At 48.6% G+C, this 19545-nt stretch overlaps 1 protein-coding gene across 1 annotated transcript in view; it reads right to left on the reverse strand.

The window, feature by feature from the left end:
• Positions 1–19545, reverse strand: part of NIPAL4 (NIPA-like domain containing 4) — a 55037-nt gene that overhangs the window by 4052 nt on the left and 31440 nt on the right. Inside the window, 4 exon segments of the mRNA XM_012650379.1 lie at positions 1593–1649; positions 5419–5658; positions 9003–9102; positions 9105–9288. Of these exon segments, the coding sequence (XP_012505833.1) occupies positions 1593–1649; positions 5419–5658; positions 9003–9102; positions 9105–9288 (581 nt within the window).

Genomic DNA, 19545 nt, shown 5'->3' on the forward strand with positions numbered 1-19545 from the left:
TCCTAGGGGAGTTGTGGGCACTCTAGACCGACAGGCGGATGGTTAGAAAACACTGCCATTCCCAAGGGGCCTACGTTCTCCTCATCTGAGTTTCCAGTCTGAAAACAGGCTTTTCTGCCTCTCTGCTGGTAGAGAACAACCTGGGTCTCCTTCCTGAAAGCAGATGATGACTGATAGCTCTAAGACAGGGATCAGGAGAGAACCAAGATGGCGGACGAGAAAAGCCGCCAGCCAGAGCGTCTCTGCAAAACAGACAGATTTTTAGAAGAAAGTGAAAAAAATAAACTAGCAGAGAAACATAGACCGGATGAGGGTCGGAAGGAAAGGTGCCTGAAACTACAGGAGACTCCACGGGAAGACGCTGCGGAGGAGAACTGGAAGGAGAAAGGCGCCAGCAGGGCCTAACCGGGAGAGGCTTGGAGACCAGCGACAAGGGTAGGTGGAGCGGTTAACTTCCCCCTCCCTTGCATCTGGGACTGCTAGTGGGGTCCTGAGTGGTTGGAGAGACCTGCCGGCACCAGCCCAGAGACGGCTGCCGCCAGTGAGCAGTGGCCTCTTGCTGACAGGGCACCAGGCTCCCAGCCCCCTCGGGGCACCTTCCTGCGCGCAGACCCGAGCCTAGCGGCAGACGCCATATTGTTCCATTCTCTCCTTCCCCCTCCCTACTCGTGGGTGCCCAGAGAGACAATTTAGCCATCACACGGAGGCATCTCCAAGGAACGGGACCTTTCCTTTTGGGGCCCTACAGCAGACTGGGGGGTACTCAGACTGTGAGCTCCCTACCCGCCAGCCCGCCCAGGTGCTGCTTGCCTGGGGACTCCAGGAGAGTGGGGCAAATCCCGAGGTGGAGTGAAATCGATCCAGCTTGGGCACCCCGTGGGTGACTCGAGAGCAGCACCCCTCCCCCTGGCAGGGTCAGGGACTGATCTCCAGGGCCCAGGGGACAGGCCTGCAGACCAGACCCCGTACACCCAGGTCTCGATTGCATTGCCCGGGGCACAGAAGGGATATTTGTGAATGACTGACAGCTCTGACTAAGACAGGGTTCAAAACCTGACTCAGGGAATTATAAATAGAAACACGGACAATTTTCCACCTAAAAGAGTTAGGGTTTGATAGACAAAGAGGGTGGTTGGAAAGTGGGGGAAATGTGTGCGTGTACAAATTTGGACAAACCTTGAGTGGCAGACCAGCTGTTTCTGAGTGGGCCAACACATCAAATTGCCTATGGGATAGGGAAGTTGTTTTAGGAGCCCCAGCTTCTCCCGCGTAGAAGTCCAAGAGTCCACTGCCAACAGGCCGTGATATTACCACCCTCTGCTTCAAGAGGAGTTGAGAAAATACACCTTCATCGTTATTAGCTCTGTACTAGTCACGATGAGGGTAGATGCTTCATGGATGAAGACCGATTTTGAGATGAAGGAAAGATGTTCTACCAGCAAAGGTTGTCAAAGTTTCCCCCTAGGAATCTGGGCCTCAGATTTATACTTTCCACAATGCAGACAAAAATGCCCCACTCACCCCTCCCTTCGTCTCCATTCCTGCTGTTAACAGGCCAGTGTTATTAGTAGCAAAAAAACACACCCACTTACTGGTGAGAAATCCAGCCCACCACATTGCATCCTTCAGGTAGCCATAGCCTCCGTCCACTGTAGAGGGAAGGGACACAAAGTTAGCTTAGAACTTGGCCACTTTCTCCGACACTTTTCCTAACTCTACCCTCATTCCCTGACCTCTAAGTGTTCTCGTGGCTTGGTTCTGGGCCTTCTCCTGGGCGAGTTCATCCAATCCCAAAGTTTTAAATACTATCTATATGTGGTGCCCCGACTTCGTATCTGTAGGCTGGACCTTTCTTCTGAGCCCAGATATATATCCTCTGCTTACTTGACATCTCCTTTTATCTCTCACAGACATCCCAATCTCTTTTCTAAATGGAACTCTTGATTTTAAATGTTCCCCACTAACCCACCAAATGGAACTCAGCAAACGGCACCTCCAATGTACCTAGTCGCTAAAGCCAGAAACCAAGGACTTGCTCTTTGGCTCTACTCTCTCCCTCTCCTTCCGCATCTAGTCCAACCTGCTGCTTCTGTCTCCAAAAAGCATCTCACATGTGTCCACTCCACCACCACCCCCTACGCCAAGGCAGCGTCACCTCTGGGCTGGGTTGAGCCAACAGCCTCCTTTGAGGTCACTCTGATTCTACTCCTGTCCCCTTCATAACCCATCTGTCTCACTGCAGCCCATGGTCTTTTAAGAATGTAAACCATAGTATGTCAGTCCGCTTATGGCTAGGTAGGGGCTCCTGACTGCTCTTAGGATAAAGTCCAGAATCCTTAACAAGACTATGCACACAGCCTTGCTCACCTGTCCAAACTCATATCCTGCCATTCTTCTCTCTTTCCTTAGTTTTTCAAAAATAGTTAGCTCTTTTCTGCCTCAAGCCCTTTGCACATGCTTCTCCCCCATGTTCAGAATACTCTTCCTACTAATACTTGCCTAAACCTACACTCACTCTACAGGTCCCCGTGTGAATGCTGCTTCCCCTATGATGCCCTCCCTGACACCTGATCTTCATTATTTCCCCCTGGGGTTCTCTTTCATAACACCCAGCTCTTCTCCTTCATGGCACTATTAATGATAATTTGAGTTGATCTGCTTATTTTTTGGCATTTCCCCCACTAAAATGGAAGCTCCATAAAGCCAGGAATTGTGTTTGCTTTGTTCAGAGCCTGGTATGTAGTCAGTACTCAATAATATGAGCAATGATGATGATAATGGTGGTGGTGGTCGTGGTGGTGATACGTGGGTTTGAGACTATTCTGTGAAAATCCAAAAACCATATGTTGCTTTTTGGAAATGCCCACTTTTCTAAGGAGACCGTCTTTTGCTTTCATCAGGTTCCTAGAGGGGTCAGAATCTCCCATAAATGTTAAGAGCTCTAAGAGCATTTTTGCTCTAAGGGTTGAAATTGCAGGAGACATTGAAATAGCAGATTAGAGGAAAAAACTGATTCTAGGGGAGTCCATGATACCTCCCCTGCTCTCCCCTGAGCACAAGCAGAAATTTTCCTGGCACTGTGGGAGGTCTCTGGCCTTTCGAGCACTTGTCCAGAAGTGAAGGATAGAGCAGCAACGGCCACTGCTCCCCACTGAGATAATAATGCCACGACTAACACTAGTGCTTACTCTGTGCTATGTATCTTCCTAAACACGTTACGTCTCCTTAAAACCCTTGAGGCTGGTAGTATTCTTACCCTCATTTTGCAGAGCAGGAAACTGAGGCACAGAAAAAATACTTTTCTTCCCCAGGATCACATCATCAGCAATTGAGAAACCAGAATTAGAACCCCAATCGTCTGCTTCCAAAGTACAATGTCCCACAGAAACATTAAACAGAACATGTCCCAACTTGAACACATCATCTTTCCGTAAACCTGTTCCTCCTTGTGCATTCTTCATCTCACAAAATAGCACCAGCATCTCCCCAGTTGCTCAAGTCAAAAACCTGAGTCGTCCTTGACTCTTTTTTTAATACGAAGCCAGACAACATCAAAGCCAGTAAATCCTACCTTCAAAAACTATCCCTGGAATCCACCACTTGTCTCCATTGCCATTGCCATCTTCCAGGCCCAAGAGCTGTTCTCTTGCTCACCTAACTGGTCTCCCAGCCTTTAGTCTTGTCCCCTAATCCATTCTCCATCTCCTGGTTAGGGATCTTTTTAAACCCTAAATTCAACTGTGCCACTCCCCTGACTGGAAGCTTTCAGTCACGTAGCAATTGCAATCAAACTCTGTAGCCCAGTGACAAGACCCTTCGGGGGCCGGCCGTACCCTTCCTTGCTCCAACCATTCTGAGCCACCTTCAGTTTCTCACATCACTCATGTTCTCTCACCTCTGAGCCTTTGCACATGCTGTTCCTTCTGTCTGGATCACTGTGTCTTCCTCTTTCCCCCTTTACCTTGCTGTCTCCTTATCATTTAGGTTTCAGGTTAGAGATCACCTGTGACAGAAAACCTCCCCTAAGCCCCTGAGTCTGGGCTTTACTTGCTCCTCCAAAATATTCCCATAGCAGTCTGTATCTTTCCTGTGATGGCACCTAACACACTACAGAACAATTGCCCATTGACCTGTCTCTCCCACACAACTGAATGCTCAGCAAGGTCTGGCATCGTCCCTGGCACACAGCAGGCACACAATAAATGATGATTAAATGAATGCTTTCACACATGCTTCCTTCTCCTCTCAAGAACTGTTTTATGGATATACATCTTATTTTCCTTTTTTTTTTTTTTTTTGAGACAGAGTCTCACTCTCTTGCCCTGGCTAGAGTGCCGTGGTATCAGCCTAGCTCAAAGCAACCTCAAACTCCTGGGCTCGAACAATCCTCCTGCCTCAGCCTCCCAAGTAGCTGGGACTATAGCCGTGTGCCATCATGCCCAGCTAATTATTTCTACTTTTAGTTGCCTAGCTAATTTTTTTTCTATTTTTAGTAGGGACAGGGTCTTGCTCTTGCACAGGCTGGTCTCAAACTCCTGACCTCAAGTGATCCTCCCGCCTCAGCCTCCCAGAGTGCTAGGATTACAGGCGTGAGCCACTGCACTCGGCCAACATCTTATTTTCCAAACAAGCAAATTCCTTGTGGACAGTGACTCAACAATTCTTCTGTAGCCCACAACAGAGCTCAACTGGATGGTGAGGGCACCCCGGTGTTGGACATTGTCCTTAGCAGAGGTATTCATAGTCCCATTTCGCAGAGAAATTGTGACTTATCCGTGATGACACAGATGATAAGAAGTAAAACCATGGCCGGATGCGGTGGCTCACACCTGTAATCCTAGCTCTCTGGGAGGCCGAGGCAGGTGGATTGTTTGAGCTCAGGAGTTCGAAACCAGCCTGAGCAAGAGCGAGACCCCGTCTCTACCAAAATTAGAAAGAAACTAATTGGACAACTAAAAATATATAGAAAAAATTAGCTGGGCATGTTGGCGCATGCCTATAGTCCCAGCTACTCGGGAGGCTGAGGCAGGAGGATCGCTTGAGCCCAGGAGTTTGAGGTTGCTGTGAGCTAGGCTGATGCCACGGCACTCTAGCCCGGGCAACAGAGTGAGACTCCGTCTCAAAAAAAAAAAAAAAAAAAAAGAAGTAAAACCAGGACTAGACCTGGAGTGTTTGATGTTTGTTCCTGAGACTTCTTCCTATGTTCACTCTACTGAACATATCATGAAGTTCTCAGGAAATACTGGATTATAAAGGAAAGTCTCCTGTTGCCAGGTGGGATTCCCGATGAGTTGACAATGAACCTTTTGTATCCACCTGAGGCTGTCCTCTTACACTGCAGACCAAGCCCCTGAGAAGGGAAGCCGGCTGGGGGCTCAGTTGCCCTGCACCCCTCCCCTCCCACCCCCAGGAGCCTACCGGCCCGGGTGGCCCCCGTGGCCACAAGTCGCTGCAGGCCTTTCTTCTTGAGGATGACGCTGCTGCCGATGAGGAAGCTGGACAGGAAGGCCAGGCCCAGGCCGATGTAGAAGCCATAGCTCTGCCTGACCCTCTCCTGCCAGCTGATAAAGGTGGCGTTGCTGGGCGCCTCAGGGCTGAGGTCACCAACGATCTGGCACAGGACTTTCTGGGAGGAGCAGTAGAGGTTGATCAGGGAGCCTGGATGGGAAGCCCATGGTGAGAGAGTCATGTTGGGAACATTTGCACACTTTAAAAATATTGGACTCAGCCGCTGTTTCAGACCCCATGCTTCCCGTACTGCAGGGCTACACCCACACCCTGCGCCCCCACACTGCCGAGCGCTTACTCCAGCCGGGGGCTTCATACTTGCATGACCTAATCCAAGTTCTATAACCATTTGTCACGTAAGTGATATCTTTAATCCCCATTTCGCGGATGTGGACATTGAGGCAATGAGAGGTCAGATACTTTGCTTAAGGACACAGAGACTGACTCCAGAACCCCAGTGTGTGACCACGAAGCTGCACAGATGGCCCATACATCTGCAGGGGCCACCTTCACGCTGTCCACAGGAATCCTTCCCAGCCTCTGAGCATGTGGGCCTCCACTATCTCCTATCCTTCCCTGGTTTCTCTCCCTCCCAGAGGCCTGTTCTCTCACTATCCCTAAGCTCCAGCCGCAGTAGGAGGCCGCTGATGGGCCGCATGAGGAAGTGAGGCCGGGGAATCCACAGGCCCTTCCAGGCCTGAAGATGACTCGGTGGTGAGCTCCTGTCTGTCGGGACTGACCATTCCCAGGCCTTGCTGCGAGACCTCTGGTGCTATGGCCAGTGCCCGGGTTCTCCTTCAGAACCTTTTGTAGCTCCTTCAGGCTGCAAAAGGATTGGTGTCCCTGCCACCCATGCGGATTCTGTCTTTGAGTTCTTACCACAAACTAGGGAGTGGATGAGGCCCTTTACCTGCATTATCTCATTTAGTCCTTAAAACAACTCGAGATGGTAGGTAGGTATTAGCATTTTACTATCCCCATTCTAGAGATATAGAAACTGAGGCTAGCGTGCCCAGAAGTCCTAGAGTCCCCAAGTCCTAGAGTCCCCAAGAATTCAAATCAGCCCTATCCTACCACTGCTTGCCCTTCTGAGACAAACACCGAGGACGGCAGGGACAAACCTAGGCACAATGGACAGACCCTCAGTCAGAAGAACTACACAAGTTCAACGACACAGTGCCAAGAACAGCCAATAATCCTCCAGTGCTGCCACGCACATGGTCCCCTGCTCTGGGGTTTTCCATGAGGGTTTCTAACAACCTCTGAAACATGCACAATGATCATTTCGAGGTTTTCAGTTGAGGAAACCGAGGCCCTGGTAAGTTCAGTCACCTTCCTGAAGCTACACTTGCAGTAAAAAGTGCTAAAGTCAGAACTGGACTCCGAACCCATCTGATGCCAAACCCATGCTCTTAACCCCGCCGCCCCCCGCAATTAAAGCAGGCAGCAAGGAAGGGAACGGGGACTCATGCGGCCTCCTAAGAGGTATTTTAAAATATGAATTTGTTATCAACATTTTAAAATTGGGAGATTTCCCATGAAAATTCAGATTTGGGGCTACACTTCAAAAATCAAAAAAATCTGCTTACCTTCTAGGCCCTGCCTTCTCATAAGGCGACAACTGGCTGTAGCTGGGCAGCCCTGCCCTGTTAAACAGGGCCTGCTCTCTGCAACCCCCCAGAGTCTCGCCTGGCTCCTTCAGTCATTTGGCACATGCCTGGTCTCTGTAGGCATTTAAGTCCGTGACCTCTGGAGGAAGAAGGCCTTTTTCAAGCTGTATGTCACAAAGGCCCAAGCCCCTGCGCCAAGAACGTAAGTCTGGACCAAGAACCTCTCTGACCAAGCTAGAACTCCCAGCCAGTGCCTCGGAGGGCCCCAAAGTCCAAGTCAGGCAGCTCTGGCTTTGGCACCTCTGCAGCGCAGAGTGGCATCTTAAGAGGAACAGACTAAGGGTAGTGTTGACCTTTCTTCCATGACATAGAACCACAAACAACAGAGCTGTAAGAGTCTAACACTCTTACTTCCAGCTGGGGAAACTGAGGCCCTGAAAAGAGGAAGGACTTGCTTGAGACACACCAACAGCTGGTGGTAGATCTGGGTCTGGAACCCATCCGGGGACACCCATGTGTCTTTTGCAGTGGGAGAGCTCTCTTTCCAACACCTGTGTTGCAATCAAGGGAAGATGAGACAAGAAGCCGTCTCCGTCCCTAATCAGACTTGTTCTGCATTGCTCACTCCTGTTCCTCCGGCTCACGCCTCCTTGCCCAAGAGCCAAATCTGGGGAGTTCCCTGGGCCCAGGAAATGAGCCAGAGCCTGGAGGATGTGGGCCAAGGACGGTGACTCCATAGAGAAAGGCCCAAATCATTCTTATGCCCTTCCCCTGATCCTAAAGGTGCATCTCTAGCCGGTGGAGCCAAAGGACTCACCAGGGACTCGGCTGTCACTGTGAGGCCTGCAGCACCCAAGGGCTCAGAATCGGGCCTTAAGCCAAGTTCTCCCATTATGGTGAAAAGAAAAAGAGGGCTGATGGCCAAAGGAAATCCAATTCTGCTCATCTGGAAATTGGGCATTGGGCCCAGTGATTCCTGACTTGTCTTCCAGAATATGGCGGGACTAGAGAACACACTCTGCTCTAGGAGAAAGGAGGAGGCTGGAAATGGCTCGCTTTATTGGTCAGGGAAGCAAAGTCAGACAACACCCAACAGGCTGGCTTTGAAAGCTTCACTCCAGAAGGGAAGAAGATGGAGAAACAGTGATATCTCACAGGCTGTGATCCCAGGATGAGGTAGGAAGGTGCAGCTACACCAAGGAAGGGGCTGAACATAGTAGCACAAGCACAGGTTGGTTCTAATATTCCATTTCCCCACTGTATTCCCTTGAGAAAATTATTAGCCTTGTCAGAGCCTCAGTTTCTATATCTGTAGAATGGGGATAGTAAGACGATAACACCTACCTACCGTCTAGAGTTGTTTTAAGGATTAAATGAGATAATGCAGGTGGCAAGCCTAGTCCACTACCTGGTTTATGGTAGGAACTCAACATGAGGCCAAGGGGCTTTCCTTATCCATTCCTGAGGTTCTTTCCGTTTCTTTTCTAAATGATGTGTGTAGCATGGGGGGCGGTGAGTCTCTGTGTCCCCTCCATCTTTGGTGGCGCTCGCGGTGACCCAGAGAGATAGGCCAAACTGGGCAGGTACTAAAATCTGAAGCAACTGTACAGTAAAAAACCCCGACCTCTCAGGCTGCCTGCTCCAGTCAAAATGCCTCCCCCCATAGGTCCCTTTCCTCCCCTTACCCCTCTCAGCCACCCCAGCTGCGAAGGTGGAGGTGAAGTCTCAGCCAGAACGCTGATCTTCAAGGCTGGGTGGGAGCCAGCCGGTGCTGACCGTCCCCTCCCCGCTGGGAGCCCGGGCAGGAGAGGCTGAGGAGGAGAGGGGCGCGGAGGGAAGGCGCGAGGCGCGGAGCCCTCCCCGGTCCCTGCCCGCCGCACGCACCGTTCTGGCAGCTGGCGTTGCTGACCCGCAGCTCCATGGGCCGTGGGCGCGCGGGCTCCGGAGCAGGTGGCCGCGACTTGTCCCCGGCGTGGCTCGCGCGCACGAGAAGCCGCCTGGGTCTGGATCCAGGGGTGGGGAGGATGACACGCCCCAGAAGGGAGGGTCCCCGGGGGAGGAGTCACCCGACGTCTTGGGCGACTCCGGCGACTGGAGGCCCAGCGCAGAGGGGCGCGTGCCCTCCCGGGGTGCGGACGCTGCCGGGCTCCCAGCCACCAAGTCACCGCACCTGGGGCAAGCGGCGAGGGGGCGGGTCCCGGGCGCCGCCTCTCCGGGACGCCTGGGCCGGCACCCAGTTCCATCCGCAGAGACAGAGTTCGTGGGCCCCTGGATGGCGGGAGAGGGGACAGCTTCCCTGCCAGCTAGAAGTGGCAGGTCAGGGGTGGGAAGGGTGCACCTGCGTTCACTCCGTTCCTCCCTCCCTCCCGCCGTCCTTCCCTCCCTTGTTCGTTCATTCAATGTAGGTGTGATCCGTGCCGGCACCAGGGGGCAACAGGTACATAGTAGGTGTCCAATACATGCTCAATATGCATTTATGTCGAATGGATGATAGGGGCTTGGTAAATTAAGTGAAAGAAAGAAACGAAGTGATTAGAGACCAAAATGAGTAGGACTATTCCCTGTCCCCCAGGGACCTTATATATTAATGGGGAAAACAATGGGATCAACTCTCCAGAGACTAATGTTTCCCAAATTACTATTTTAGAAAAGTTGTGTGTGTGTGTGTGTGTGTGTGTGTGTGTGTGTGTGTGTGTGTGTGTGAGTAGTGATGGAAAGTATATTTGTCACTGTGGGGAACAGCAAAAAACAAGTTAGAAGAACACTGACGGGACCATAAAAACACTCAAGCAGTGCTTGCTATAGGCCAGGCAGAGTTCTAAGTACTGAAAAATTCCAGTGCGCTTTATCCTCATGACAACCACACGAGACACATACTTTTATTATTTGCAGAAAGGAAACTGAGGCACGAAGTGATCAAGTAACTTTGCCTGGAGTCTCAAAGAGCCAGGATCAAACACGCTGTCGTGGCCACACTGAGCCATCTGGCATTTTAGACTGAAATAAACTCCTGCTTTGGGGCGGAGAGGGCTGGGGCTGCTAAGCAAGCAGTGATCCGTTCTGACAGTGCTGGTGACCGGCTTCCTGGCTTTTAGGAACAGTCAACTACTGAGTCTTCACTGGGGGACACTGTACCAAGCCCTCAGGCATTGTCCTGGGAAGCCTCCTGCGAGGCCGGCACCCTTACTCTCTCCATGTTGCAGATGGGGGAAAATTGTATTTAAAAAATTTTTATTGTGAGACAATTTTAGACTCACAGAAGAGTTACAAAAATAGTCAAGAGAGTTCTCATATACTTGTCACCATCTTCCCTTAATTTTAACATCTTGTATAGGAATAGAAAAAACCATATTTTGAATACTCTGAGATACTTGCTCCCAAGGTCACAGAGCTAGTGGATGAAGGAGCCAGGCGTAAACAGCTGTTCTGCCCCCAAGCCTGTCCTCTCAGCTGCCACTCTCCACTGTCCACTTTCACACTTCTAGCTGGGCCTGGAAGGATGGATTGTCCCAGCAGGGGGCTTCCCCTAGCCTGCTGAATTACTTTGAACAAGTTGCTTATTCTCCGTAAAGATCAGTTTCCTCATCTGTCAAATGAGACACCCCCTTCTTGCCCCTTTCCATGGATGTGAACCACCATGGGGAGTGGGGAAGGGGTGGGTAGGGAAGAGTTTAAAGAGAAAGGGAAGTAACAGCCATTGCCAACAGAGCACGTACAAGTCCATGGGTCGTTAAGTGCACCCAGGCCTGCCCCTGGCTTTGGAGGGGTGTCCTGCCCGAGTTCAAATGGAGGTGAGTACCTCTAAGACCAGTATGAGTTGGAACACAGAGCAATAAGAAACGGGATGATCAGTCCTACTGGAAAACCATACTTCATTATGGAAAAATGTATCCACCCATGCTACCTGAGAGGGAGGATTTGACAAGAGAATTGAACTTATCTTTTCTCTTCCCTAAGCATTTCTGATGTTCAGATCTTCCTTGTGCTACAAAACAGTGTCCACTCTGAACTGGCCGTGCTACAGCTCTCAAACTCTCATTGCATTCAAACTCGATTGCTTTTGTTCCAAGGACATAGCGCAAAGAGACATGGAGTATTTCCCTCCGGCCTGACATTTCCCTCCACCCCCCAACTTTACTGAGGTGTGATTGACAAATAAAAATTATATGTATTTAAGGTGTGCAATGTGAGGATTTGATATAAGTGCACATTATGAAATGATTACCACCATCAAGCTAATTAATACATCTATCACCTCACATAGTTACCGTGTGTGTGTGTGTGTGTGTGTGTGTGTGTGTGTGTGTGTGTGTGTTGAAAACACAATATCTAGTAGCTTCTCTTAGTGGCTGACTTTTTAAATCACAGAGAGGACGTTTACGACTACAGTTGCCAGAATTGAGCCCAGACCCTGAGACACAGAGATGCCCATGTGTGTTATTCAATACATTTATTTTTATATGTGTTTGTGATTTGTGGAGCCATTAAATTTCAGGGTCCAAGGCAGGGCCCCCCTTGTCTGGGGTTAAGGGCAATCATGAATCCATCCTGTGCTTTGAGACAGGCCTTTTCAGAGCTTGGTGAAGTTCTTGTTTTAGGTCAGTGGTAGGAGGTAGAGGGAGCTGGGATCCACTGCAGGGCTTTCCACACCCTCTCTGGGCCTCAGGCTCCCCATGTGTTCCAGGAGGGGGCTGGGCCTCCCCAGGGCTGGCAGCAGAGCATCTCACCAGCGCAGACATAAAGGGCCCCATTGAACTGCAGGCTCCTCGGCTGCTGTCCTGACAAAGCCCTTTTCTCCCCGAGCCACAATGGCCCTGTCAGGCAGGTAGCAGGGCCTACGGCATTGTCTCCCCAGAGAAGAACAACAGGGCTCCCTGTCTGTCCCAGGCTCCGTCTCCCTGGGGAGGGCGGGAAGCTTTAGAAGGGTCTGACCAGCCAGGACAGATGGGCTGTGTCCTTAGCCAGCTAGGGACTGTGACCTAGCCACAATTCTTTTGGCCAATTACTCAGAGATGAGCAGAAAAAAAAAAAATTTAGCAAAACTCAAGTTCCTAAAAAGTTGACATTTCTAAGTGTATGCCTAAATGCTTTATGTTATAGAGCTGTGCCATCCAATATGGTAGTCACCAGCTACATGTGCCTACTGAGAATTCGACAAGCAGCTAATCAGAATGGCGACATCCCACAGGTGTAAAACAGCCTCTGTGAGCATGTTGGAGCAGATCACCTTGTTGTGGGGGGCTGTCCTGTGTGTCGTAGAATGTTCAGCAGCATCCCTGGCCTCTGCCCCCTAGATGCCAGCAGCACACACACACTTCCACCCCCTACCCCCTGGTTTTGGAAACAAAATCATCCCCAGACAACTGCCAAAATTGCCCTGGGTTGAGAATCACCCAGATTTCAAAGACTTACTAAGGAAAAAATAATGTAAAATATATCATTAATGATTTTTTAATATTGAGTACATATTGAAATGCTAATATTTTGGCTGTATTGGGTCAAGTAAAATTATTATTAATTTTCCCTGTCCAGGGCCGGGTGCGGTGGCTCACGCCTGTAATCCTAGCACTCTGGGAGGCCAGGGCGGATGGATCTCTCCAGGTCAGGAGTTCAAGACCAGCCTGAGCAAGAGCGAGACCCCATCTCTACTAAAAAATAGAAAGAAATGATCTGGACAACTAAAAATATATATATAGAAAAAATTAGCCGGGCATGGTGGCACATGCCTCTAGTCCCAGCTACTCGGGAGGCTTGAGGCAGAAGGATTGCTTGAGCCCAGGAGTTTGAAGTTGCTGTGAGCTAGGCTGACGCCACGGCACTCACTCTAGCCCGGGCAACAAAGCGAGACTCTGTCTCAAAAAAAAAAAAAAAAAAAATTTCCTTATTCATTTTACTTTCTATAAAGTGGCTGCTAAACTATTTTAAATTACATGTGTGGCTCATGTTATGTTTCTACTGGGCAGTGCTGTTATAGAGGATGAAACTGAGGGCCAGAGAGGGAAAGCAATCAGCAGAAGGTCACAGAGCAGCAGAGAGCAGAGTCAGGGCCCCAGCTGGGTTTTCAGACCAGCACCCCAGACCAACTCTGCTACTCCACACAGCTTCCCAACTGAAAGGAAATCCAAAAATCAATGCATTGAGTTTTTCCAGTATGGTGTGGTCAGAGTACCAGAGGGGGAATAGAGACATGAATAATATTAATGCTATTTATAGAGGGCTTACTGTATGTCATATGCATGCTCATTTAATCCTTGCAACGATTTTGGGAAACAGGATCTGTCATTATTACCATTTTCCATATGAGGAAACCAAAGTCCTGTGAGAACACTTAGCCTGCAAGCTGGGAAGCTAAGCATCAAACCCAGATACTCTTCAACACTACACATACCGTCTCAGGGTCCTAGGTCTAGTAACACTCTGTGAGACTTGGGTAGGTCATTTTTCCTCCTTGCATCCTACCCTGGGTAAGAGGACTGGGCAAGATATCATCTGAAGTCCCTTTCAGCCCTGCAGAGCTGGTCTTCTGGGCAGGGTGGGGAAGGACAGATGGCTGTCACCTCCTTCAGGCTGATGGGGAGTCATGGAATCTGGACAGTCAGCTTGCAGAGGTTGGCCCACTCTTTTCTGAGTATGTCCCTAGGATGGCTGCTGGCCTCATAAAGAGCTTTGGTGACATCAGAAATAATGCTTGGAATGGACATATGTACATTTGGTCAGGCTCTAAGAAGAGCACCATGCCTGACAATGGGGTCCATGAGCAACTGGCATCAATAATGATTATTGAAACAACACTCTATTACTGAACTCTCCTTCTGTGTGCTAAGCACTTGCAGACATTAGCTTGTGTGCCCTTTACAATCTCTTACTCTGGGTACTATTTTAAATCCTATTCTACAGAGGAAGGAACTGAGGCTCAGAGAGGTGGAGTGACTTTGCCGAGGTCACACAGAGATAGAACTCGAAGTTGGGACCATGAACTCCCAGAGCAGCTCTCTTAACCAACACACTGGTTTGCTGAGGTCAGAGCCTTTTTTCTGGTCCCCTCCTGGTCCTCTCTATATGGGGTAGCTGGAAGACTGGGGCCATCCGGAAACCACAGGGGGCAGCCATATAACTTTCTTGTCAATCCTCCTTCAGAGTCAGAGCTAGAAGGGCTCACCTAATCCAACCCCCTTGGTTTGCAGTTGGGGAAACTGAGGCAGAGAGAGGGGCAAGGTCCTGTACAACATCACTTGGCTAATTTGTGGCCCAATCAGTACTTCACTCAAAGTCACTTGAATCCCAATCCAGCACTTTTATTTCCCTCTTTGCTTTCATTCTGGGCAGAAAGGGAAGACCTTAGACTAAATCATGAATTAGTATTTTTTGGCCACTTTTTCTTTTTTTTTTTTTTTCGAGACAGAGTCTCACTCTTTTGCCCGGGCTAGAGTGCCGTGGCGTCAGCCTAGCTCACAGCAACCTCGAACTCCTGGGCTCAAGTGATCCTCCTGCCTCAGCCTCCCAAGTAGCTGGGACTACAGGCATGCGCCACCATGCCCGGCTAATTTTCTCTATATATTTTTAGTTTTCCAATTAATTTCTTTCTATTTTTAGTAGAGACAAGGTCTCGCTCTTGCTGAGGCTGGTCTTGAACTCCTGAGCTCAAACAATCCGCCCGCCTCAGCCTCCCAGAGTGCTAGGATTATAGGTGTGAGCCACCGCGCCTGGCCTTTTCGGCCACCTTTGAAAGATAAGCCAATGCACTAAGGTTTTCATACATATTATCCCATTTAGTCCTCACAACAAGCCTATGAATTATGTACTGTTATTATTCCCATTGTAGAGATAAAAAAAAAAAAGTGAGGCCCAGGGAGGTTAAGTAACTCGTCTGCAATTAAATAGTGGAGCCATGATGAAACCCGGCAGGCTAATGTTAGAGCCAGTTTCTTATCATTCTTCTCATGCTTATCTCACTCCATCTTTGGTATTCTCCCATCAGGACATCTGCCTACAGGTGGGAGGGGTCACAGTACTACAGAGGGCAGAGCTCACGCCGACGCATATATGTGGAAGGGCAGCATTGCTTGGCCTCGACGTGGGTGTGCAGGGAGCCTAATGCACTTAAATTATGTGCATGAACTTCAGATCTTATCAAAACCCAGCTCCAGTTAAAATGATAATACTGCTAAGAACTATTACTTGCATGACTTCTATGTTGCAGGCTCTTTACGTGCACAGCCTCTGATTCTTACAGCAATCCCACTTTAGGATAACTTCATGGTACATGAACTTCACGGTAACCTCATAGGGCATGAAGTTGTCCTAATTTTACAGCTGGTGACAGTGAGCTTCTATGAGGTCAAGGGACTTCTTGAAGATCACGCAGGTAATAAATAGCTAATCTGGGATTTGAGCGGATTCTCAGAGCACCTGCTGCTCTGACTTCCTTGTTCCCCACCATTTGCTTCTCTGAGTCACTGGGAACCTCGGGCCAGCAACCTTGTGGTGGGGGATTGAGGGAACTGTAGTGACCCTCATCCCCTGCATCCATCTGGACCTGTAGCGTTCGGTATGTGGGAACAGGGAGGGTAGGAACACAGTGAGCTCTGAGTGTGGCCACAGGGATTCTACAGTCAACTTGAAAATAAACAACAAATATTGTTTTCCCTTTTGGTTTTTGAAAACATAAACTCAGACTCTGATGTTTGAGAGGCTGGTATAAAAACAGCCAGGAGATGTGAATGCTAGTCCCATTCTGCCTATACTAACACACTGGGGACCTAAGGCAGTTCCTTCTCTTCTGGGTCTCAGTTTCCCCAATATGTGCAATGAAAGCGAAGGACTAGATTAGTGGTTTTTAAAACTTTTTTTTCTTTTTGGTGGGATGGAGGTAGACCGCACACCTTTTTTCCACACAGAAAGTCACACAGAAAGACAACATACAAAGCTCTGTAAAGAGCGGCTTCTTTTGTTGACTCAGGCCTGGAGCCTGGGACCTTGCCCCTCAGCCTCCATGCTGTCTCCCTGCCACCCCCTCCCCTGTGGCAGCGATTGAGGCATCCCCCACCCAGGCTAGGATTCGGAAGATCCCAGGTTGACAGTGGGGGGGCCTGTGGCCTCCTGGGCGTGCAACGTGTGCAGTGGCCACAGAGCTGGTTTCGTGTTCAGAAGAATGGCCGGAGACTTCCCTGTTTGGAGATGCTCACGAAGGGATGCCGGTAGGCTCAGGACCAGTTCTCCAGGCCCATTTGTCAGGGCCTTGGGACATGGGCACGTTGTTGCCAAGTGGGTCTGAGCACCCCTGCATCGGTGGTAGGTCTGAGTTCAAGGGGAAATTTTCACTCACTCGCAAGTGGCATGTGACATGAGGTGCGGCATGGGAGAGAGGTTTTATTTGCAAGCTCAAATAAAATTGGTTCAGCCTTTTTCAGGGACCCTGGGGAGGAAGAGCAGGTTTGGGTTGCATATGGGTCTCACCTGGGCCACGCACAATAGCTGTGTGGTCTTAGTCAAGTTACTTACCCTTTCTGGGCCTCAGCTGTCTTATCTGTAAAATAGGAATAATGATGATGATAATGATAATAATAAAGTTACCTCTTACTGAATACTTGCTATGTGCAGATTCTGTGTCTTTTCCATGTGTGATATTAGCAAAGCCTCACAAATAACCTTAGGAGGTAGGTGTTGCATTATCCATTTTACAAGGCACAGAGAAGGTATGTGGCTTGCCCAAGTTCACACAGCTATCTATAGCTATCAAATGGCAGAGCTAAGATGTGAACTCATGTTTATCTGACTGCAAAGCCAACATTTTCATCTGCAACATCATACCACCTTCTTTAAAATAAAACCTGTTTCAAAGGGCTGTTTTGAGAATCATGAACAACAATCTAAGTCATAATCACAGAGCTAGCATATAGTAGGTGCTCAACAAATGAGTTCCCTTTCTTTGTTTCCATGCTAAATGCACCAATGGTCCCCTACAGGCCTGAAGTTGATGAGTATTTACAGTTCCTCTCTCCTCAGCCTGGGAAAGTAGCGAAAGGGAAGAGAATCCTGTCTGATTGCAGGAAAAATGAACTTTTTCCTGCAAACAAGCTGTGTTTCCCAATCTGTGTTCCATGGAATACCACTCCACATTGTTCTGTGTTCAATAAAGTTTGGGAAATGCTATACCTTCAACCTCTCTCTTGGATATACCCATTGTACCTTAGCATATTAAAGGCACTGAGAAGTCCTGATCTAAAGGATCCTATCTAATTTAGTGTAACCCATCGTGTTCCAAATCCCATTTACCATGGAATTCCCCCCCACCCCCATAATACATATTAACATTGTCTTCTAAGGAACACACATGGAGGGAAGCTGATTCTTTTCCCCTTATGCACATAAGGTCATAAGTGCCAGAGAGCTTAGGCTTAGAGCTTAGGTCACATAGCCAGCCAGTGGTGAATCCTTTTGTAAATGAAGTCTTATTCTCAAATTCACTGTTGAGATACAGTGTAGAATAGTGGTAAAAAGAGGAAAGCTTGAGTCAAACAACCTGAGTTTATATCTTGCCTCCACCATCTCTAGCCCTGTGCCCTTGAGCAGTTTGCTTAACCACCCTGGGTGTCAATTTCCTCATCAGTTACATGGGGATAATATGGTACATACCCGATGAGGCTAATTTGGGGATCCAGCGAGTTAATATATGAAAAGTGTTTAGAACAACACCAGGCACCAAGTAAGAAGTTAATTATCACCATGCCTGGTGGAGTTTTGCATAAGACGAGGTGCACCTGAGTAACCGTGGCACTGGTGGTGAGAGAGCCTACTGCTCTCCAGGGCTCACGAGGGCCTGCTGGAAGGAGCCCGGGGATTGGCAGGCAGCTCAGGGGAGGCCTGTTCTCCAGCCGAAGCTTCCAGGAGGTGAGCGCTCTACCCCTCACGTCCCCGCGTAAGGACCAGGCCTCTTGGTGCTGCCAGGTTGGAAAATTTCCACATTTCTGCCTCTTCTCCCTGTCTCTTGTCTCAGCTCAGAGGAGTCCTCACTGGAATTGTCAATTTGCAAGAACAGACAGGTCTGGAAGGAGGAGGAGCTGGAATAAGCAGTATAGCATCATACAAGGAGCGCCGGCTTTTGAGCCAAGTAGTCCTGGCCTCAAACCCAGGCGATGGCACTTTCTAGGTGCATGCTTTTGGCCAAGTCACTTAACTCCTCTGAGTCTCAGTTTCTTCATTTGTAACACGGGATGATAATGGTACTTGGTTTCTAAGTTTGCCGTGAGGCACAAAGTAATGATAATCAATGTTTTAGTAAGTGCTTACTGCATGTCAGGCACTGTTCTAGCAACCAAGGATAGCTAATGTCATAGCAGACAAGGTCCCTGTTCTCATGGTGCTTAATTCTACAAGGGGTGGATATGCTACAAATAAGCAAATAAATAAAAAATAGATTAAAGTATAGTAATGGATAGATAAATAGAAAATAAAATAGGGTAAGGGGAAGAGAATGAATGATAAAATGGTCTGGGAAGGCCTCACCAAGATCGCAATATTTAAACTGAGATCTGATTGACAAGCAGTAAACCATACAAAAAAATCCAAGGGAATAGCCTTCCAGACAGAGGGAACAGCTAGTGCAAAGGCCCTGAGGTGAGAGGAAGCCTGGTCTGCTGGAGGAACAGAAGGAAGGGCCTCGTGAGGGGGAGGGGAGAATGGTACAAGGTAAAACCATCCCCTCCTACTATATACCCAAGAGAATGAAACAACAACTATTATGCAACATCTTGCATAATAGCCAAAAAATGGAAACACCTCAAATGTCTACTGACAAATGAATAAAGTGTGGTACATTCATACAATTGAAATATTATTCAGCCACATGCAGCAATGAAGTACTAATACATGCTACAACGTGCATGAGCCTTGAAAATACTATGCTGAGTGAAAGAAACCAGACACAGAAGGCCACATGATATTCCATTTATATGGAATGTCCGGAATAGGAATATCAATGAAGACAAAAAAGTAGATTATGGCTTTCAGGGGCTGAGGGGAGTTGAGAATGGCCAGTGACTGCTAATGAGTATGGGGTTTCTTTTTAGGGTGATACAAATTTTCTGGAATTAGATAGTGGTGCTTATTGAACAACTTTGTGCATATACTAAAACCCACTGAACTGTACACTTTAAAAGGATAAACTTTATGGTAAGTGGATTATATCTCAATTTTTTTAAAAAATCAGAGGGCTAGGCAGGGCCCAGTTTAAAAGTCATGCCAAAGACTTTGGGGCAGGTACTAATGTTATGCCCATATTACACGGGCTTACTAACACACAGAGAGGGTAAGCAACTTGTCTGAGACCACACAGCTGCAAAGTGGCCAAGCCAGGCTTCAGAGCCCGTTCTTTTATTCAAAACATTTATATAGCACAGGGGCTGGTATACATCCATATAAACTCAAT

Source organism: Propithecus coquereli, unplaced genomic scaffold (assembly GCF_000956105.1).
Source record: "Propithecus coquereli isolate 6110/MARCELLA unplaced genomic scaffold, Pcoq_1.0 Scaffold322, whole genome shotgun sequence".
NCBI lineage: Eukaryota > Metazoa > Chordata > Mammalia > Primates > Indriidae > Propithecus > Propithecus coquereli.